At 39.5% G+C, this 21,894-nt stretch overlaps 1 protein-coding gene across 8 annotated transcripts in view; it reads left to right on the top strand.

Annotated features, from left to right (window-relative positions):
- Window positions 1-21,894, top strand: part of fryl (furry homolog, like) — a 361,259-nt gene that overhangs the window by 86,247 nt on the left and 253,118 nt on the right. For all 8 annotated transcript variants that reach the window (XM_048544223.2, XM_059647684.1, XM_059647683.1 and 5 more), the window contains exon 2: window positions 16,445-16,644. In XM_048544223.2, coding sequence (XP_048400180.2) covers window positions 16,445-16,644 — 200 coding nt within the window. The remainder of the gene's footprint in view (window positions 1-16,444; window positions 16,645-21,894) is intronic.

The raw sequence follows: 21,894 nt of genomic DNA, 5'->3' as shown, positions 1-21,894 counted from the left end.
GCAAAATCATAACGTAATTATGACAAAGGTAGAGGCTGTTAGCCATGCCAGTTCTTTAGAGGAACTCAGTCAGATCTAGTTGCACACTCAGTCCTGTAATCTTAAAGTTTATTTTCTTCAAGTGGCAATCTAATTTCCTTTTTAAATAATTAATTGTCTCTGCTTCCATCACCCTTTATTGTACCACTCCTACTTGCTGCGTAAAGAAAGGTCCTCATTGTGGGCTGGGGATTGGGTCTGAGGTGTAAAAGGTTTGGGAAGTCGGGTTTGGAGGTGTGAGAGGTAAGTAGGGAGTCAGCTAAATAGTTACTCAGGAGTTAGACTATGCATTTAATAATCTCAATTTTTCTGAGCCACTGTTCTATTTAATTTTGTCAAAACCATCCAAAGTGTCCAATTTAAGTAGAAACTTTCTTAGGATTCAATGACAGTGGACTTGCCCTGCCCAGAATTCAGGTTCCTGGACAATTCATTCAGTGTGCTGTGATGGGCATTCTGCAGGGTCCCCATGTCAACTCCTATCTGCGCTGTCATAAGAACGGTCTGGTGAACAGAAAATCTCGGCCTATATCTCCCTATGCACTTTCGGTATGTTCTGTCATCTTCGAAGATTCATACACATCCCCAATGTTTCTCTGTCCCCGTGCACTATTTTACAAATGTACCATTTTAGCCTGAAGTTTAATTTTAGGAAAGAGTGAACGAGATGAGTAGTTTTCAGAACTGTGGTTCAGGAAAAGTGAGTTGGAGTAGGGGATTGTGAATAGATCTTGATTTTAATAGTTAGAAAATGCACAGGAGTTTGAAGATAACATATTTACTAGGAAGAAAGAAAAATGTTCAAAGGGTGACTCTGTGATTGTTGGCCATATAGCAGTAAACCAGAGAAAGATAAGTTATGTATAGCTCTGGTTTTTATGAAACAATCTTCAAATAAACTGACTAGGCATTGAAATACCTAACAATTAACAAGCTAACATATTCTCTCTTCTGTATTCAGGAATGTAGCAATTGTCTGTTTTTCATCCTAGTACACATTATTTTGTGTTGTTCTGCCCTTAAGCCTACCAGAAGACCATAAGATATAGGAACAGAATTTAGACCAGTTGGCCCATTGACTTTGCTATTTCATCGTAGTTGATACGTTTCTCAAACTCATCCCTTGCCTTCTCCCCATAACCTTGCATCCCCTTAGTAATTAAGAACCTATCTATCTCTGTCTTAAAGACATTTAATGACTTGATCCTCACAACCTTCCGTTGCATTGAGCTGCACAGATTCATCACTTTCTGACTGAAGAAGTACCTCCTCATCTCAGTTATAAAGGATCGTCCCTTCTCTTTGAAGCTTCTCTCCCACAGGCCCTAATGTTAACTGCTGGTGGAAACATCTTCCCCATATTCGCTCTAACTAGACCCTTCAGTATTCTGTAAGTGTCAATGAGATCTCACCTAAACCCCATGGAGTACTGACCAGAGTTCTCAACTGCATCTCATGTTATAATCATTTCAACCGCAGAATCATTTTTGTAGACCTCCTCCAAAGCCATCACATCCTCTCTTAGTTACAGGGCCCAAGAATGCTCACAATATTCCAAATGTGGTCTGACCACAACTTTATGCAGCGTCAACAGTACATCTCTGTCCTTGTATTCTAGTACTCTCAAAATGAATGCTAATGATGCACTTGCCTTCTTAACTGCTAGCAGAACTCGTGTGTTAATCTTACAAGAATCCTGAACTAGTTTTCTCCAAGCCCCTTTATGCTGCAGATTTCTGAAGCCATTTCTCATTTTAAAAAAGTGTACTCCTTTATTTTTCCTATTAACGCACATAACTTCCCACTTACCCATATTGTATTCTATCTGCTACTTCTTTGCACACACACCAAGCCTGTCCAAATCCTTTTGTAACCTCCCCACATCCTTAACGCTACTCATCCTTTTACCTATCTTTGTGTTTTCTGCAAACTTAGCAATAATGCCCTCTGTTCCTGACCCCAGTTGATGAGCCTATAAATATCACTTCAAACACCTGCATAGAACTGCATGACAGAGGGATTTTTACGTCTTGTACCTATTTAAGTATGTTTCCATACGTATAATTTACTTTGTTTGGGTGGGTGAGAAGCACCTTGTGAGAGTAGGGAGCAATATTTATTCTGCATTCATTTTGTAGGCTGTTAAAAGCAATCCTGTGGCTTTGGAGCTCAATTCCTTTGTTGATGCCCCAAATCACAACAAGCAATAGCATTTGTCTTAGTGTCTTGGGACTTGGAACCAATTCCTGTGCTGATCTGGTGGAATCTGGTTCATAGGCCTGCAAGAAAAGCAGGTGCAGCCTGGGTAGCAAGTAGCAATGTTCTATACATCTGTACGTTATGGTTGTCAGATGACTGTAGTATTTGACTAAGCTGTGTTGCATCCTTCATCTTTCACCTATGACATTTACTGTCATGGCTCACATTAAAAATGGCTATTCAGGTCAGGCATGGGTTTTGCTATTTTGTACTTCTTGAAGTTTCATCACATGAATTTTATCCACTGTAAATTTTATTGTATTTACCTCAGTTAAGTGTCTTAATATATGAGTTTTGTGTACAGTTATGTCTTTGTTCTTAAGAAATAATTGAAATTTGTTGCCAAACTTGGGTAGTAATGTTCTTGACCCATTTTGTAGAATTGTGTTGTGTTCCAGGACACTGTATACGGTAATCTATCTTTACATAACTGCAAATTCACATTAAAAACAAAGTTACTTTGTGTAAATGGTTGATTTACAGTTGCATGTCCTCAAAAAAACTGTGTGAATGTTTTTAAACAGAAAATATTGGAACTGTTTATGCAGTATCTGTTTCAAGAGCAACAAAGCTAATGTTTCAAGTTGATAATCTTCAGAATTAGGTGTAATAGGTTTGAAGTAAAATGCGAAAGGGGAAGAGAACAAAGTAAACATCTGTAATGGGGCAGAAGGCAGGTCAAATAAAATGGAAGAATAGTGATAATGATGCAAAGCAAAAGGAATAGTAATTTCTCAAGCATAGAAACAAAAGATGTGTGTAGATATTTTTAGTCACGTGCTCAAATATGTTATGACACATGTCTGAGGCAGATTGGCATTGAACCCAGACCTCTGACCTAGACATAGGTTGCTTCACAAACCCTCCAAAAGGTATGTGCACAGATGGTGTCATGGGAATGACTGAATTGTTACTAACCATTGCTGTGTGATAGAAAAAACTGAGAATAGTTCTCATCTGAAATTGTTGAACTCCTGAGGTAATGTTCCTTAAGCTTATGTTACGTTTTGTAGGAACAATGTGGAAGCTATGGGAGGCCAGTGTGGAAATGTGAAGTAAAAGAATGGAATCTGAAGCTCAGTATCATGCTCGTGGACTTAACAGAATCTTAGCACTATGTTTGGTCTCAGCTATATGGGTGAGACTGCATAATGAATAGTGAAAACTGTAAACTAAATTGTTTGAGTGAAATGTGAAAAAAATGTAAATAGTTATCATGGTTGACTTTTTAATCTGTATCTATATTAGACGACTCAAATTTGTCACAATATCATAGAGGAGGAATTTCCAGAGTATGTACGGGATGGTTTCCGGACCAATATGTTGAGAAACCAACTTGAGGACAGTCAATCTTCAACTGGGTACTATGCAATAAGAAATTACTAATGTAGTTGTGAGAGACCCATTTGAGATGAACAACCATAATAGAATATAGAACACTACAGCACAGCACAGGCCCTTTAGCCCACGACGTTGTGCCGACCTATTATCCTACTAAGATCAATCTACACTGGATACCCTATATCTTACTATCCTCCATGTGCCTATCCGAGAGTCGTTGAAAAGTCTCTAAAGTATCTGACTGTAGTAGCACATTCCGCATGCCCACCATTCTGTGTAAAGAACCTATCTCTGACATCTCCCCTATACCTTCCTCCAATCACCTTAAAATTATGCCCCCTCATAATAGTCATTTCTGCCCTGGGATAAAATCTCTGATTATCCACTCTATCTATGTCTCTCATCATCTTGTAAACCTCTATCAAGTCACCTCTCATCCTTCTTCACTCCACTGAGAAAAGCCCTAGCGTTCTCAACCTTTCCTCATAAGACCTGCCCTCCAGTCCAGGCAGCATCCTGGTAAATTCCCTCTCTAAAGCTCCTACGTCTTTCCTGTAATGAGGTGACCAGCATTGAACACAATATTCCAAGTGTGGTCTAACGAGAGCGTTATAGAGCTGCAGCATGACCTTGCAGCTCTTAAACTCAATGCCGCTGCCAATGAAAGTCAACTCACCATATGCCTTCTTAACGACCCTATCAACTTGGGTAGCTACTTTGAGGGATGTATGGACATGGACCCCAAGATCCCTCTGTTCCTCCACACTGACAAGAATCTGTCATTAACCCTCTGCATTCAAATTTGACTTTCCAAAATGAATCACTTCACACTTTTCCAAGTTGAATTCCACCTGCCACTTCTTTGCACAGCTCTGCACCCTGTCAATGTCCCGTTGCAACCTACAACAGCCCTCCATGCTGTCCACAACTCCACCCACATTCATGTCATCAGCAAACTTACTAACCCCCCTTCCACTTCCTCACCCAAGTCATTTATAAAGATCACAAAAAGCAGAGGTCCCAGAACAGATCCCTGTGGAACTCCACTGGTCACCAAGCTCCAGGCTGAAGATTTTCCATCTTCCACCACCCTCTGTCTTCTATTGGACAGCTAGTTTTGTATCCAGACAGCCAAATTTTCCTGAATCTCATGTCTCCTAACTTTTTGAATGTGCTTACCATGTGAAACCTTATTGAATGCCTTGCTAAAATCCATATACACCACATCCACTGCTGTACCTTCGATGTGTTTTGTCACATCCTCAAAGAATTCAGTTAGGCTTGTGAGGCATGACCTGCCCCTCTCAAAGCCATGCTGACTATTTCTAATCAAACTGTGCTTTTCCCAATAATCATAAATACGATCTCTCAGTGTCTTCTCCAATAATTTTCCCACCATAGGAGTCAGACTGACCGGTCTGTAATTTCCAGGATTATCCCTATTCCCTTTCTTGAACAAGGGAATGACATTTGCCACCCTCCAATCTTCTGGTACTACTGACAGTGGAATTCTTCATTCAAGATAGATAGTGATTGTTGATTCTGAGACAAGGGTCCTGAATCTTAATACGGAAAAGGTATGAGGCATGAGTGGGCTATGATGGATTGGGAAATGTTGTATAAAGGAATGACCATGGATAGGCAATTACAGACTTTCAAAGAGCGAATAGGTGCACTACAAAAATTGCTTTTTCCTATGTTGTGCAAGAGCACAGAAAGAACAATGGCTTCAGAGTGAAGTTAGAGATAGTATCAGATGCAAAAAAAGGCAGACAAGTTGGCAAGAAAAGACAATAGACCTGAAGGTTGGGTACGCTTTAGAAGTCAGCAAAGGAGGATCAAGGGATGATTAAGAACAGGAAAACAGAGTATGAGAATAAGCTTGTGGGGTCATAAGAACAGACTGTAAAAGTTTAAATAGTTAGTAAAAAGAAAGAGTTAGTGAAAACTAATGTAAGTCCCTTATGTCAGAAATGGGAAATTTATACTAGGGAACAAAGAAATGGCTGTTGAACTAAATTGATATATCACTTAAGCCTTCACAAGGGAGGCCATGAATAACGTACCAAAACTGATGGGAAACATGCTGTAGTCAGAGGGAGGAGCTGAAATTAATCCATCTCAGTAGAGAAATATGTTGGAGAAATTGATGGGATGGAAAATTAATGGGATAAATCCCCAGGGCGTGAAAATCGGCATTCCATGATTACGTAAAGAAGTGGCCCTAGAAATAGTGAGTGCATTGGCTGTAATCTTCCAAGACTCTTGAATGATTCCTACAGATTGGAGGATGGGTGATATAACACTAGTAATTTTTAAAAAAAGGAAAGTAGAATACAGGGAATTATGACCAGTGAGTCTGACTTTGACAGCGAAGAAGATGTTACAGTCTGTTATCAAGGCTTTCACAGCAATTAGAAAACAGTGGTAGAATCAGACACAGTCAGTATGGATTTACAGATGGGAAATCATGTTTGAGAAATTACTGCAATTTTTTGAGAATGTAACCAGCAGAATTGATCAAGGGAAGCCAGTGGATCTGGTCCATCTGGACTTCCAGAAAATTTTCAACAGAGTCCCACATAGAGACTAATGTGCGAAATGAAAGCATGTGGGATTGAGGATAGTCCACTGAGATTGATAGAATAAAATATTTGGCTGGCAGACAGAAAACAAACGGGAGAAATTAAAGGTTTTTTTCGCTCATTGACAGGCATTGAATAATTCAGAAATCGGTACTAGGACCCCAGCTATTTTCATATATGTTGATGATTTAAAAGAGGGAACTAATTGTAATATCTCAGAATTTGCAGATGCAACAAAGCTGCTTGGAAGAGTGAGCTGTGATGTTGCAGAATGATTTGGACAGGTGGAATGAGTGGCCAAGTGCATTGCGCATGCTGTATAATGTGGATAAATGAGAGGTTATCCACTGTGGTAGCAAAAACAAGAAGACACATTAGAAATTTAGAGAGGAATGTTCAATGACACCTCGGTGTCTGCATGCATCAGCCACTGAAAATAAGCGCTCATGCATCAGGCAGTAAAGAAGGCAATTTTTATTTTGGCCTTCATAACGAGTATGTTCGAGTACAGGAACAAAATGTCTTGATGCAATCATATGGGGCACAGTTGAGGCTATACCTGGAGTATGGTCTGTTTATCTGAGGAAGAATGCTGTTGCTATAGAAGGAGTGCAGCAAAGGTTTAGCAGATTGATTTCTGGCATAGTAAGACTGATGCATAGGAGATATTAGAATGTAGAACAAAGAACATTATAGCGCAGTACATATTGAGTCAGTTATTCACTTGAGTTTAGAAGAATCAGTTGGATGTCCTAGAACTAGAATTCTAACAGGACTAGATGGGTTAGATGCAGGAATGTTGTTCTCGATGGTCTGGAATCCACTACCGGGGTCATTGTTTAAGGCTAAGAGGTAAACCTTTTAGTTCTGAGACAAGAAGCTTGTTCACCCAGGGAGTGGTGAGTCTGAGAATTCTCTACTACAGAAAGTGGTTGAGGCCAAAATGTTGTAATTTCAAAAAGGAAATAGATTTGGCTCTTGTGTCTAAAGGATCAAGGAACATTGTGGGACAGTTTCAACAGGATTAGGGTATTGAGCTGAATGGTAGGTCATTATCATAGTCAATGACAGACCAAGCTCCAAGGAGTTGAATGGCCTACTCTAGCTCCTATTGTCTATGTTTCTATGGTTCAGGGAGTGGAATAAGTTAGAGTAGGCATGTGACGAATATGATGGAGGGCTTAAGCAACTGTGAAAGTGGCCAATGATTGGAGAAAAGGGAAGATAGACTGGAAGCACTGATATGGAAGAAGGTATGATCAGAGCACGAGGATATAGATAAACGAGAATAATAGAGTGGCGTTGTCACAAAAGGTGGGTGGAAGTGGATTTCGCAGCTTTTAGTGAATATTGCTGAATAGAAATGGAGAGAGGGAGGTTGAGGAAGGGAAGAGTCAGAGATGAAACAGAAATGGAAAGCAAATTTGTTGAAATTGTCCAGCTGGACAAGAGCAGGAAACATCACTGACATGGTCATCTATGTACAGTAAACAAAGACTCGTGGAATCCGAGATAATGGGAACTGCAGATGCTGGAGATTCCAAGATAATAAAATCTCTGATGAAGGGTCTAGGCCCGAAACGTCAGCTTTTGTGCTCCTGAGATGCTGCTTGGCCTGCTGTGTTCATCCAGCCTCACATTTTATTCTCGTGGAATCCCTTCAGTGTCGAAACAGGACCTTTGGCCCAACAAGCTTACACCGACTGTCAGAGCATCCCACTCAGACCTATCCCCTATAACTAATCAACACATCCCTGAACATTATTGGCAATTTAGCATGTTCAATCCACTTATCCATGCGTATCTTTGGACTGTGGGTGGAAACTGGAGCACCGGAGGAAACCCACGCAGACACAGGATGTATGTACAGACTCCACACAGACAGTCGCCCGAGGGTGGAATCAAACCTGTGTCCCTGGCACTGTGAGACAGCAGTGCTAACCACTGTGCCACCATGCCGCCCTAAAGAGGTGAGAGAGATTACTTGACTCCAGTTGGAATAAAAATGATGTCCTATAAAAGGCAGGCACAGGTAGGATCCATAAACATTCCCTTAAGAACGTCTTTTATTTACTTCATTGCACCATCCCATTTTGCCCTGCACCATCTCTTCTGTTACAGTCTTTCCTTTTGTTCTTTCCTCCTCTGTAGACTTTGCTTAAAAACTGTTTCAGTTATAACACAACCAGTCAAAATGTTTTATTTATTCGGTGCAGTGAACAATTTGGAATGCAACATTTTTTGACAAGAAAACCAGCAGTGACATCAAATTGCAAAAGAAAAAGTGTCCATAATCTGTCAGCTTTTCATCATCCGTATTTCATTGAACAGTTGAAATTCTTGATGTGTTAAATCTGGAATTGCTGGTATTGCTCCATCTGTTGTAATGTTGCTGTTGTGTTTTCTTTATTGCATCATGGCAGTTTGGCACTACTGGCAAGACCAGGATTTGTTGCCTATCTCTAATTATGTTTGAGTTATTGATATAGGTACAGTTGCAATGTTTAAAAGACATTTTGACAGGGGCATGAATATGAAAGGTTGAGAGGGATATGTGCCAAATGCAGGCAAATGATAAGTGATTTGCTGTGCCATTTCAGAGAACAGTTAAGAGTCAACCTCATTGCCGTAGTCCTGGGGTTACATATAGTTCAAACTAGGTAAGGTTAGAAGATTTCCCTCCCTATGAACCACATAGGTTTTTACAACAATGGATTATAGTCATTATGGTCACCATTTTGAAGATAAACTTTCAATTTCAGATTTTATTAATTTAAATTCTACTGGCTGTGATAATTGGAATTGGAACAAAGCATTATCCGAGACCTTGGGTTGCTAGTCCAGTGATGCTACTAGCATAGAGTCAGAATCACGCAGCACAGAAACATACCCTTTGGTCCAACTTATCCATGCTGACCAAGTTTACCAAACAAAATTAATCACATTTGCCCGCATTGTGGGCGGCACAGTGGCTCAGTGGTTAGCACTGCAGCCTCACAGCACCAGGGTCCCGGGTTCGATTCCAGCCTTGGGTGACTGTCTGTGTGGAATTTGCACATTCTGCCCGTGTCTGCATAGGTTTCCCCCGGATGCACCGGTTTCCTCCCACAGTGCAAAGATGTGCAGGCTAGGTGGATTGGCCATGCTAAATTGCCCATAGTGTACAGGGGTGTGTGGGTTATAGGGGGATGGGTCTGGGTGGGATGCATCAAGGGGTGGTGTGGACTTGTTGGGCCGAAGGGCCTGTTTCCACACTGTAAGGAATCTAATCTAATCTAATTTGGCCCATATCCATCTAAACCTTTCCTATTCATGTACCTGTCCAAATTTCACAAATGTTGTAACATTACCCTGCCTCTACTACTACCCTTGGCAGTTCATTCTACATATGTACCATCCACTGTGTAGGAAAAGTTGCCCCTCAGATATCTTGTAAATTTTTCTCCTGTCACCTTAAAATTATGCCTTCTAATTTTGAATTTCCCAACCCCAGGGAAAGGACATTTACTATTCTCCTTATCTATGCCCCTCATGATTTTATAAACCTCTATAGTAAATAAATGAATGATTTTGTCATGTGTATTTTACAGTAAGAATACAATAAAACACAGTACAAAACTTTCATTCGTTACCACGATACCGTGTTATTTTGAATAATTTAAGAATAAGGGAAAAAGAAAGTAAAAAACATGGACTAAGTGTATCAGCCGTGAACCAGCTTATCACCATCAGTGACGTCTGTGCCACCAACCCCTCCTCCACTTCGCTGCCATCTACACCAGCCCAAACAACAGCGAAGTTGCTGATCATCAGGCAATGTCTTCGGCTGCTGGGCCGATATTCTGTTGCCGCCACACAACTAATCAACGTTGGAGTTGCGTCTCTCACCACGAGACTCACCTCGTCAATGTTACTGTGATACCTTTCTGCTGCCAGCGCTGGACCCAACCAGCAATGAATTGGCCAATCTTCAGGCAACATCTTTTGCCCTTGGTCCTACCTTGTCGACATTCCTTTGCTGATGCAGCAGCCACTAACCTCAATGCCAGGTCATGACCTCACTCCAGAAATGTGAGGGCCCACTCTCCTCCATGCTGGGCTTGATTGAGGACAGTGCTAGGCTTGCTAACCTCTACACTAGGCTCACTTGAGATCCGCAGTGGGCTTGCTTGTGATTCATGCTGGGCTGTTGATACTGTTGATACCATTTGAACTCAGGAGAAGAGGTGAATAAAGGTATATAGACAAGGGTGGGGGAAGAGCAAGAAGAAACAAAAATAAAAAAGGAAAAAACTGGTCTGACGAGTTCTGGCTTGGGAGGCCTACTCCGCCATCTTGTAATTGGATAAGTCCACCTCACTCAAACTCAGTATTAAATTGTATCGTGTTACAATACCACTCTCTTCTAAAGTAACAGAGATACCTTTGCAAAAGTTATATTAGATAGATGGGACCGTAGTCAAGGAAATTTCATGTTTGTTGAAATTGAAGACTGGAGATGACAGTTGTATCTGTGAAAGCTGGAGTTCTTGAGAGGCAGGGTGCAGGTCTGTCATATGAGATGTTAAAATATATAGGTATACAGGCATGAACTACAGTTGTCAAGTACTTTACTCGTGGATTTCACTTATTTCCATTCGTGCAGACCACTAGACAACTTGGAAGGGTTAAAAGCCATCATCAAAATTGAATAGAAATTACAGCACATAAACAGGCCATTTAGTCCAACTCATCATTAACAGTGTCTGCTCCATATGACATTCTAACCATCTTAGATCATCTTTTCCAGTTAGTATAATCTTGCTTACTGTTCACATTTTTCTTTAATTTTATATTATATGCATCTATATTTTGGATAGCTGCTAATGAAATTCTGTGCAAGCATTATAAAAGAAAATGGTAGAATTTATACTTGATCAATGTAAACTTTCTGTAACCATTGTTGAGTTTGCTTTGGGGGGAAAGCGTTAGCACATTGCATAATGAGTAGTGATAATGGGAACTGCAGATGCTGGAGAATCCAAGACAATAAAATGTGAGGCTGGATGAACACAGCAGGCCCAGCAGCATCTCAGGAGCACAAAAGCTGACGTTTCGGGCGAGGTCTAGGCCCGAAATGTCAGCTTTTGTGCTCCTGAGATGCTGCTGGGCCTGCTGTGTTCATCCAGCCTCACATTTTATTGTCTTGCATAATGAGTAGCCTGGTACTGCCTGAGGGTGTGAGAATCTGTTAACCTCCTGTGGTACTAAAAACATTGCCTTTTGAACTTGTGAACTGCTGATGAGACAGTTATGTTGTTTTACCATTCTATTAATTTGCCAAAACACTCTGCTGCTCTTAGCAACCGTCTAATCACTGGGCAGATATTTCCTGCTCTGCTAAATTTAAGATTGAAAATTGTCATGCAGTTTGTATGAAATACCTATATGCAGCTTCTAAAGTGTATTTTAATGATCAAAAATGCTATGATTATAAGCTGTCAAGGTGACTGTGGTTGATGAGTTTTGAGAAGCATCAAGTAGATCAGTGTTGTTTTGAGAAGCAATTTGTTTATTTTCATTTGCAAGAATAGTCTTTTCCCTTATGAATTTCAACTTAACTTTAAAACACGTTTATATATTTTATTGTACACAAGTCAGATTTTGAACACTAAAATACAAAGCTATAATATGGAGAATAGATGACTGTTCCTCAACAAAAAATAGTGCAAACCTGGTTGTTTTGAGAACGTTTAATTTTGAAATTATGTTGTAAATTTCGTATTGCATTAAACACAGTTCAAAGGATTTTATTGTTAAGAAAATGGTTTGTTGAGAGACTTCCAAGAAAGGGAATTCAAATTTATTCCACAAGGTGTTTTCTTTCTGTTGTAAAGGATTTCAGTTTAATAAATGTAGGAAACAAATCGGTGTCATCCTGAAATGTAAGAACTTTTATTATGAAGTGCAAGCAGTCTAAAAGCTGACTTATCTCGTGCAGAGATAGTAGGAGCTGCAGATGCTGGAGAATCTGAGATAACAAGGTGTCGAGCTGGATGAACACAGCAGGCCAAGCAGCACCACAGGAGCAGGAAAGCTGACGTTTCGGATCTACATTTAGGAGCTTTCAGAAAGTTTCTCTGCAACAGAGCCAAAGTGTTCCACTGTAACTGTTCCATTAGGAGAAACAAGAGTGCTATATGGAGGCTAGTTCTGAGATATAGATATTAACATTTTCTTCTGATTTAGCCAGTCATGTACCAGCTTTGGTTTGTACTCCTTTTTCAACAGAGAATTTGAAAAACTGCAATTTGGGGTAATCTAGTGAGCTTAATTCTTGAGCAAGGAGCAGTACTCTCAAATTTTCCATGATTTTGAACGTTTTAAATTGTGCACTGCATGTAACTTTTCTAGAAATGCATGAATTGGTTTTTTTATATATTGGTGAAACTAGGATAGTTCTCCTTGGAGCAAAGGAAGCCGAGTGGAGACTCAACAGGCATGAAAGATTATATTACTAGACAAAAGAAAGCCAATGTTAAAAGGATTAGAGACCACATTTTAAGACTTGGGTGTAAGATTCAGAGGGGATGTGAGGAAGAACTTTTTTTTCATGTTTTAAGCGGTCGTGACCTTAGACTTCTGCAGACAAGATTTTGGAAGTGGATACAATTTGTCATGCCTAAAAGAGGTTAAAGGGCTATCGGAGTAGACCAGGGAAATATGACCGTTGGGACTGCCATGAGAAATCTGGCATGTGCCATATTGGCCGAATAATCTCCCCTTGTGCTACAATGGTTACTTGATGGTTAACTGTTAAAATGAAAAACAAAATGAATAAACCAAAGTTAACTGCATATATTAACTGCATACACTGCAAAGTGTAGTACTATTTTAAAGGAATCCATTGTATTTAAGTATTTTAAAAGTGTAATTCCCACCACACTCTGGTGCATTGGTGTTAAAACAATTAACCCTCTTAATAGTGGACATTTAATACTCTAGTGCTTACAATGCTATCTTGTAATGAGTGATGAATACCTGAAGTGAGGAACACAGGACTTTGACAGCTGAGAGTTTATGGTTGACAGTGAATGAATGATGCTTCCTTTCGGAAGGTTGTGAATGTGCAATCATTGAATATATTTAAGGCTGGGATGGGTAGATTTTTGATGTCTCAGAATTCGGGTATATGGAGAGCTGACTAAGTGGAGTTGAAGTCCAGGGTCAGCACATTTTGTAATGAGTTGGTGGAACAGTCTTAGTAGACCCTATTATTTAGTCCTACTCCTCCTTCATGCATTACAGCTGCATGCAGACATTTGTACCAGAAGTTGTAGTCCAAAACAGCATGATGCCCTCTAAACAGAATGTGGGATTTAAGTGAGCAGGCAAAAGTACAATTTTTCTACTTAGATCAAAAAATCTTTGTAAAGCCATACGGACTGAACTGGGAAGTGTAAGTTTCAATGATTCATTCGAATAGAAAGTGAAAAAGAGAAAGATGGGTCTAAGAGGAGTAGCTACTAAAGCTAGAAATAAGTTTTAGAAAAAGTACTGAATTTTTAAAATTTACAATGATATTTTAAACCTGAAGTAATGAGATTCCAAATCTAAAAAGGTTAATTTTCAGAGCCATGGAGGTCATTTGACAGTAATAAAGGCTTGATGCACTATTAAAGATTAACTTAGTATGGAAAGGACAAAACCTAACTTTATTTGGGTTATTTAGTGTGTAACTATCAAGCAAGAACCCTACTTTGTCTTTGTATATATTTAAATGTTAGTCTTTTATTGAGAAATTATTGCAGCAAAGCTCCTAGGAGAGCACAATACTCCTGATTGCCTTTTAAGTCTACAGATTAACTGTGCATCTTCAGTTGTTATTAGCTGTTGTTAATTGTACATCAGTAAAGCTGGGTGCTGACAACCACAGTGCAGGAAAAGTAACAAAGACATCTTGTAATGGTGTGGTGAAAATATATTTAGTACTGCTAGCTGCCTTTCCACCATGATGGATGCAGATTATGGCATTCATTGCTGACACACATGTTTCTCAAGTGAATATATAAATCTGAAATAATTTGAATTGGTGACCTATTGCTATTAAATGTCTTAAAACATAGTTTGGCGTAACTTTTAGTATTTTTACTGGCAGAATGCTGTTTAACCCATGAGAAATTTACCTAGTCACTTTGAGCATGATAAAGATGTTGCTTTGGCCCTCTAAAGTCATTCTGTGGGCATGTGTGTTAGCTGCTTCTTTATGGCCAATGATTACATTTCTCCAGCAGTTAATCAGTGAGACTTTCTACAGGTTCTGTTGATATAACCCTGACTTGAATAATACTTTGAATGGATGTGGCGTGTAATGATGTATAAAATAGAAAAATGGAAAGAAGGCAGCAACTTTCATAGCCAGAATATTGTGGGTGCAACCTGCATGAAATTTGTGTGCATGACTTTATCTTTTAATCTATTTTTTTGGATATTGAACTTGGCCTTGCTTGGTTCTCCTTTCTTTTCTCAGGCTTAGGCCTAAACAGCTCCCATCCTTGGCATTTATAGCTTTTGCACCAAGTCATCCTCTTGTACTTCTTGATTTCCTTAACATTCTTGCCTCTCCCAACAATGTTGCACAAAACCTTTCTTTGAAAATCTCTGACTGGTAGCGGATTCTCCAATCTCTTTGTTTGACTCATTCCTCTATCTAACACTGTGTCTTTGTACTGTAATTTTTTTTGTTTGCTTGTGCAAATTTCCTTATTCCTCAGTCCCTTTATCAGTGTCACAATGTTAATTGTTGAGTTACTCTGATGATTTTTCGTTTTCTGGTCTGTTATTCCTACCAGATCCTGAATGTCTGTCGATTATTGTCCCTAATAGCATAATGTTGACATATTCATGAATTTGTAGAATATAAATATTCCATTACCATCGTAACTCATGCCAGGTTTAACTTTGAATGTTTAGATTGCACCCTTTCCCCATGCATTCTTCCTACTACTACACCTTTGCTCTAGACAGCAGAAACAATACCGAAACATGTTTCCTCCAATTCATACCATTTGTCCTGAGTGTTACCATCCACATCCTTTCTTCTCACTGTTGATGTGAAATGAGAAACACTCAGTAATTTGTTTATAACCGAAACTGAAACTACCTGCATAAGCTGCCTTAGCCTCATCTGGTATCAGAGATAATGGGAACTGCAGATGCTGGAGAATCCAAGATAATAAAATGTGGGGCTGGATGAACACAGCAGGCCAAGCAGCATCTCAGGAGCACAAAAGCTGACGTTTCGGGCCTAGACCCCTCTCTGATGAAGGGTCTAGGCCCGAAACATCAGCTTTTGTGCTCCTGAGATGCTGCTTGGCCTGCTGTGTTCATCCAGCCTCACATTTTATTATCTTAGCCTCATCTGGTATTTCCTCTACAATAATTGTAATTCTGGATTTGTTCAACTTAGTTGTTTTATATAATCCAAGTTGACCTTGCTTTCTCATGTCAAGCTGTTATCAAGATTACTTTTTCTTCACCTCTGGAACATTTTCTGTCTTACTGCCCCTGACACCACAAATTCAGCTTGGTCAGCATTCAGCAGACTATATATTTTCCTCGTATAGACTTTGGCACTGCTGATTTTTGTCCTTGTTAAGTATCATTCTTAGCCAGCAAATTACTTAAGACCTTCATGCCAATGATACTTATTTATCCAATTTTCTATTTTATCTGATTAATAAACATTGATCCTGCACATTCTCCAGTCCCTTCACCTTGGATTGTTAACTTTTTCCCCTGTTCTGTGCAGTCCACTTTTATGTCGTTCCCAAAGCCACTTTATAATTAGCCTTTGGAATTTATATTCAAAATCTAGCCATCTTGTACTGTCACATACATCTAAAAAACCTTATTTACTTAATTGTGTCTTCATACCCGCAGCTCCTGAGTGCTTTTTTTTATCTTGTGTGAATTGTTATGACCCCCAGCTGATATTATTACTGGACAAGTCTGATCTCAGACTGAAATCTGGCTTGATTGATCCCACAATATCTACCTTTTATCCTTTCTAAGTTTGAGATATTGTTCCTTGATAGGAATTCAGTCAAACTGTAAATTGTTATTTTGGTAATTGGTGTAATCTTTTATTATTCTAGTTTAAGCTGCTTACAGCTCTGCATTTCATGCTTCCTGCTAGCCAGCCAGCATTAACAATTATGTTCCTGTATGTTTTCATGCAGCATCAGCACCTGTTAGCACTGTAACCCGGCGGCGTATTTCTCCAGGAAGCAATCCCACCTGGGAGAAGAATAGTGTCACAATGTCAAACATTGCCATTGACCCGGACATCAAACCTGGGGAATATGTTATTAAGAGCCTCTTTGCTGAATTCACAGTTCAGGCTGAAAAAAAGATTGAAGTTGTAATGGCTGAACCATTGGTAAGTAGAATTTTAGCTTTAAACAATCCTTAAGACAAGAGGGACACAGTGTTGTGTTCCTCCAGCTCCACACTGTGTTCAACTCTGACTCCAGCACCTGCAGTTCTTGCTATCTCTTAAGAGAAGAGAGTTGATTTCTTATTACAAGAGCTACCATACCCCTGCCAAACTGCACTTTGAGCAGTCCCCATGTACCTTCCATGACCATGAATTAAAGTTGGAGAAATGCTGTGAAGTCCCCCATTAATGCTGCTTTATATCTGATTGTATTGAAGTAGCCTTGGGCAGGTGGTCGTGTTGATTGTTGCCCCTTCCATCTTTGCTGAGCAACTGCAGACAGAGAAATTTTGAGCCTCTGGAAATCCCTCTCTTAAATTTCTAGCTGTTTACCTCCTTCATTGCTTTTAAAAGTTTTTCAATGTCATCTCTTCAATTAAATTTCTCTCAATGGCTGGATCTCTGTTCTTTTTCCTCATTTCCAAAGCGGTTTGGAATGTTATTCTACTTTAAAAGTATGATGAAAATGCAATGCAATGTGTTGCTTAACAGTGATTTCTTGTTTTTATGTATACAGCCAGTGGACTTGAAATCTGATCAAAAAACTTCCAGTATTCTCTTTTATTTTAGCCTTAAAAATCTGGCTATAACATGGGTGATGTAAAAATGTTTGAACCATTTAGTCCGGTTTACATACACCTTGGCATAGGGGATTGACCAAAATGTAATTGATTTTTGTGGTGATAGGTAATTTGTGATATTTCTTTAGTGCCTACAGCGGTTTTCTACATGGTTTTCTATAGTTAGTTGATTTTTTTAAAAATCCAGTCAACGTGGGTTATGACAACAGATAATTATTATATTGATCTTATTCTTCACTTTACAAACCGTTGCTCCCCTTCCATTATGTCTACAGCTATAGGAATGTCACTTTTTTCAAGTAATGTAGTGCTCGTCATTCTGTATGGGAGAAAATTAGATGACAATGTTAATGCATATTTAGCAGAACCGATGCCGTCATTTCATCTTGTTAAAAAAAATTCTGATAACTCCACAAAAATTAGAAGTTAAATAGACAAGATAACGTAAGAAGTGAAGGTTTATTTTTAAAATGAATCATAATTTTACTGGAATTTTGAATGAAGACAAATGGCTATTTCTAAAGCAGGATTTGTTTCAGCACCTATTTGAAACTAGGGATAAAGCTGAAGATGCACTGTTGAGAAATCTGTTGAGATTCATCTTGTTGTAATGTTTTACATCTGTGGAATTTTATAGAACATTAGTTACAGAACAGAAATAGCACATAGTAGGAAACAGTTTGAAAGAAAAGAATGGCTTAAGCACAGTGAACGTAATCTGAAATCTTTCCTATTAGATATTTTAATCCAGACAGGTTTAACATACTACTTAGAAGAAAGGTAATCAAATTATGACCCCATAAACTGTGGAATTCTTATCCCTGAAGTCCAAGATACCTCAGTTCTATATGAACTTTTTAAAATGGTTGTTGTCCTTTTCAGTTCTGAGATCCTATTGGTATCGGGCGGGAGATGTATTTTGCTCTTTTGTTTCATTGCCTGTAAATCCCAAATCAGAAAACTAAAATTGGTTAGGTTCAGCAATTAATTGCAGGATGTATTTTAAAAGTATGTGGTCTACCAAGCTACATGGTTCAAAGTTAAAGCTCAGAAACCATGCATTGTGGCACAATGCACTAACTTATAATAATTCTAGCTTTGACTGTCAAATTATCACTCCAGACCTGGTAAATAGGTTTGTTATTAATATTCTGAAATATTATATGCTCGTGCCGCTTGCTTATAGAATGTTACGTTGAACTGATATGAGCTTCAGCAGGTTTGACAACTTGGAAATCTTTCACCCCTGAAATATCCTGTTATTTTTCTATTCAAAGAATAATCATTTGTAAATGATTTAAATACTTGACAAATGTGGATTTGAGTCCTTGTGGATGAAAGAACTTGAGCTCGACATGGCTAGTATGATGAGCAGTACAATTCTTTATTAAGTGCTTTACCACCCTTTTACTGATATAAAATGTATAATTGCTGACTGATAGAGCTTATTGACCATAGTTTCTCCAAGACTTCAGGGGAGTGAATTACTTTCTGGTGAATCAAAATGAAGTTAGAGTCATTGAGATGTATAGCATGGAAACGGACCATGTGGCCCAACTCGTCCATGCTGACCAGCTAGCCTGAATAAATCTAGTCCTATTTGCCAGTATTTGGCCCATATGCCTCTAAACACTTGCACAGAAACGTAGATGTGAGCAGGAGGAGGCCATTCAGCCCTCAAGCCTGCTCTGCCATTCATTACGATCATGGCTGATCGTCCAACTCAATACACTAATTCTGCTTTTTCCCCGTAACCTTTGATGCCATTTCCTGGAGTTAAGATGAATGAGGGGGGGGGACCTCATAAAGACTGATAACATTCTAACAGGACTATATAAGGTAGATGCAGGGAGGATATTCCCAGTGGTGGATGTGTCCAGAACCAGGGGTCACAGTCTGAGGATTCGGAGTAGACCATTAGGATGGAGATGAGGAGACATTTCTTCACCCAAAGAGTTTAATTCATTATGACAGGAAGTAGTTAATGCTGAAATTTTGAATGTATTCAAGAGATGACTAGATATAACACTTGGGGCCCTTCCTATTCATATACCTAACCAGATTGCTTTTAAATGTTGTAATTGTACCAGCCTCAACCACTACCTCTGACAGTTCATTCCACGGACATACCATCCTCTGTGTGAAAAAGTTGCCTCCCGTTCTGCATCTTATCCTCTGAAGTCAGGAACAATGCATGGTTTTTGGTGCTTCAGGAATTGAAAGAACTGCGGATGCTGTAAATCAGAATCAAAAACAAAAATTGCTGGAAAAGCTCAGCAGGTTTATAAAATCACGAGTGGCGAGGATAGGGGAATAGCCAAGGTCATTTCCCCCAAATGGGGAGTCCAAAATTAGAGGGCAAAAGTTTAAGGTGAAAGAGGAAGGATTTAAAGTAGGCTTAAAAGGCAATGTTTTCACGCAGAGAGTGGTGCATATATGGAATGAGCAGCCAGAGGAAGTGATGGAGATTGGTACAATTACGATATTTAAAAGGCCTCTGGATGGGCATATGAATAGGAAAGATTTAGAAAGATAAGGGCCAAATGCTGGCACATGGGACTAGATTAATTTAGGATATCTGGTCGACATGGACAAGATGGATGGCAGGGACCGTTTCCATGATGTCCAGTTCTATGACTGACGTGTGGTAGTATCTGTGGAGAGAAATCAGAGTTAACGTTTCGGGTTGAGTGACCCTTCCTCAGAACAGACAGTAACCAGAAAAATGTCCGTTTGTTTTCAGAAAGGAGATTGGAGGGAGGGGTAAGGAATAAACGATGGGTGGGGACAGAGCCCAAAGAGAGAAAAGAGAAGTGGGGCAAACAAAAGAGTGGATAATGATCTGTCTACGAGTTTGAATAGCTATTAATGGGGACTGTTAGTGGCTGGCAATGGGTTGTGTGTTATAGTAGACTGTGATAATAAGGTCTGGTGTGTGGAGGTTAGTTTAAGGACATGGCAGAACTGAACCCGTAAAGTTATTGAACTCTGTTGAGTCTAGAAGGCTGAAGGGTGTCCAAGTGGAAAATGAGGTGCTGTTCTTCCGGCTTAGACTGAGCTTCTCTGGAATGTTGCAGCAAGCCTGAGACAGATATTGGCCAGGGTGGTCTGTTAAAGTGACAGGCAATTGGGAAGCTGAGGATCTTTTCTGCGGACAGAATATAGGTGTTCTGTGAAGCGGTCACCCAGTCTCCGCTTTGTTTCCCCAATGTCGAAGAGACGACATTGTGAGCAGTGAATGTAGTAGCCTAGATTGTGCGAAGTGCAGGAAAAGCACTGCTTCACCTGGAAAATGTGCTCAGATACTGAAGAAGGAAGAAATAAGCAGACAAGTGTTACACTGTCACTCCCAACACCAACCCCCCCCCCCCCCCCCCCTTCTCCTGCAGCTGCAGAAGGTGTAATACTTGTCTGTTTACTTCTACCAATTTTAGCCATTTAGGCCTGTGTCAAGACCTCTGTAACATTAGTGTCAATGTCCTTAAAAAAAAAAAATTGCCAGGATTGTTTTCACCACAATAGGGAGTATTGCTATACTTCACCAGTGACTATTTTAAGGAAGGATTAATTTAGGAATCTTACTGGTTGTTGAGTTTCATTCCAATAAAACAAATTATCAAAGCCCAGAAGCTGTTTTTTTGCATTTAATCCACTTAATCTGATTTTATTCTTCTGTGTTCTCCATATTTCTGTGTCATTGTCATTTTTCAGGCAAACATTAACTTCCCTTTTAAAGGAATGTGTGAACCCTGTAATAGAGATTTGCAGGAGGGAATGGCTGGATCACATAATCTGATATTACAGATGTACATCTAGCGAGGTGATGGTCTTGTGGTATTATTGCTGGACTGTTAATCCAGAGACCCAGATAACGTTCTGGGGATCTGGGTTCGAATCCCACCATGGCAGATGGTGGAATTTGAGTTACAAATCTAGTGATGACCATGAATCCATTGCCGATTGTCAGGAAAAACCCACCTGGTTCAGTAATGCCCTTTAGGGAAGGAACCTGCCATCCTTGCCTGGTCTGGCCTACACATGACTCCAGACCCACAGTCGTGTGGTTTCTCTGAACTGCCCTCTGGACAATTCAGAATGGGCAATAAATGCTGGCCTACCTAGCGATGCCCTCATCCTGCGAATAAATAAAAAAAGGCTAATGTTTCATAGATCAGTGTGTCTGTGTGTGCACATGCACAAGAAGTTACTTTTCATTAAAAGGAAATCAGGATTATTTGTAATTATTTTTGTGCTAAGCAGTTTTCATTTACCTGGTTTAATATTCAATAACTGTTTAAGCAGTTTACAACCTGCATGTGTTTGACTGTAACCGAATATGTTTTCTGATAAATGGTACATATGTCATCTGCTGAAGACAAGATCAAGTGGTGACATGTACTACATTTCAGTAAACTGTAGCACTATGACAAGGTTTTCAATTTAGCTAGATTTACCTTGGACTTGGACAGGGTCTCCTTCCAGTGTCTCTGATACAAAGTATTTAGGGTAAAAATCTAGAAATATAGGTGATTCTAAGTCTACACCTTCTCTTCCAACTAACCACAAAACCAATTGATCACTATCTGTGCTGCCCAAAGCCTGCATAAATTGT

Source organism: Stegostoma tigrinum, chromosome 1 (genome assembly GCF_030684315.1).
Source record: "Stegostoma tigrinum isolate sSteTig4 chromosome 1, sSteTig4.hap1, whole genome shotgun sequence".
In the NCBI taxonomy this organism is placed as follows: domain Eukaryota; kingdom Metazoa; phylum Chordata; class Chondrichthyes; order Orectolobiformes; family Stegostomatidae; genus Stegostoma; species Stegostoma tigrinum.
This window is presented reverse-complemented; position numbering and strand designations above follow the sequence as displayed.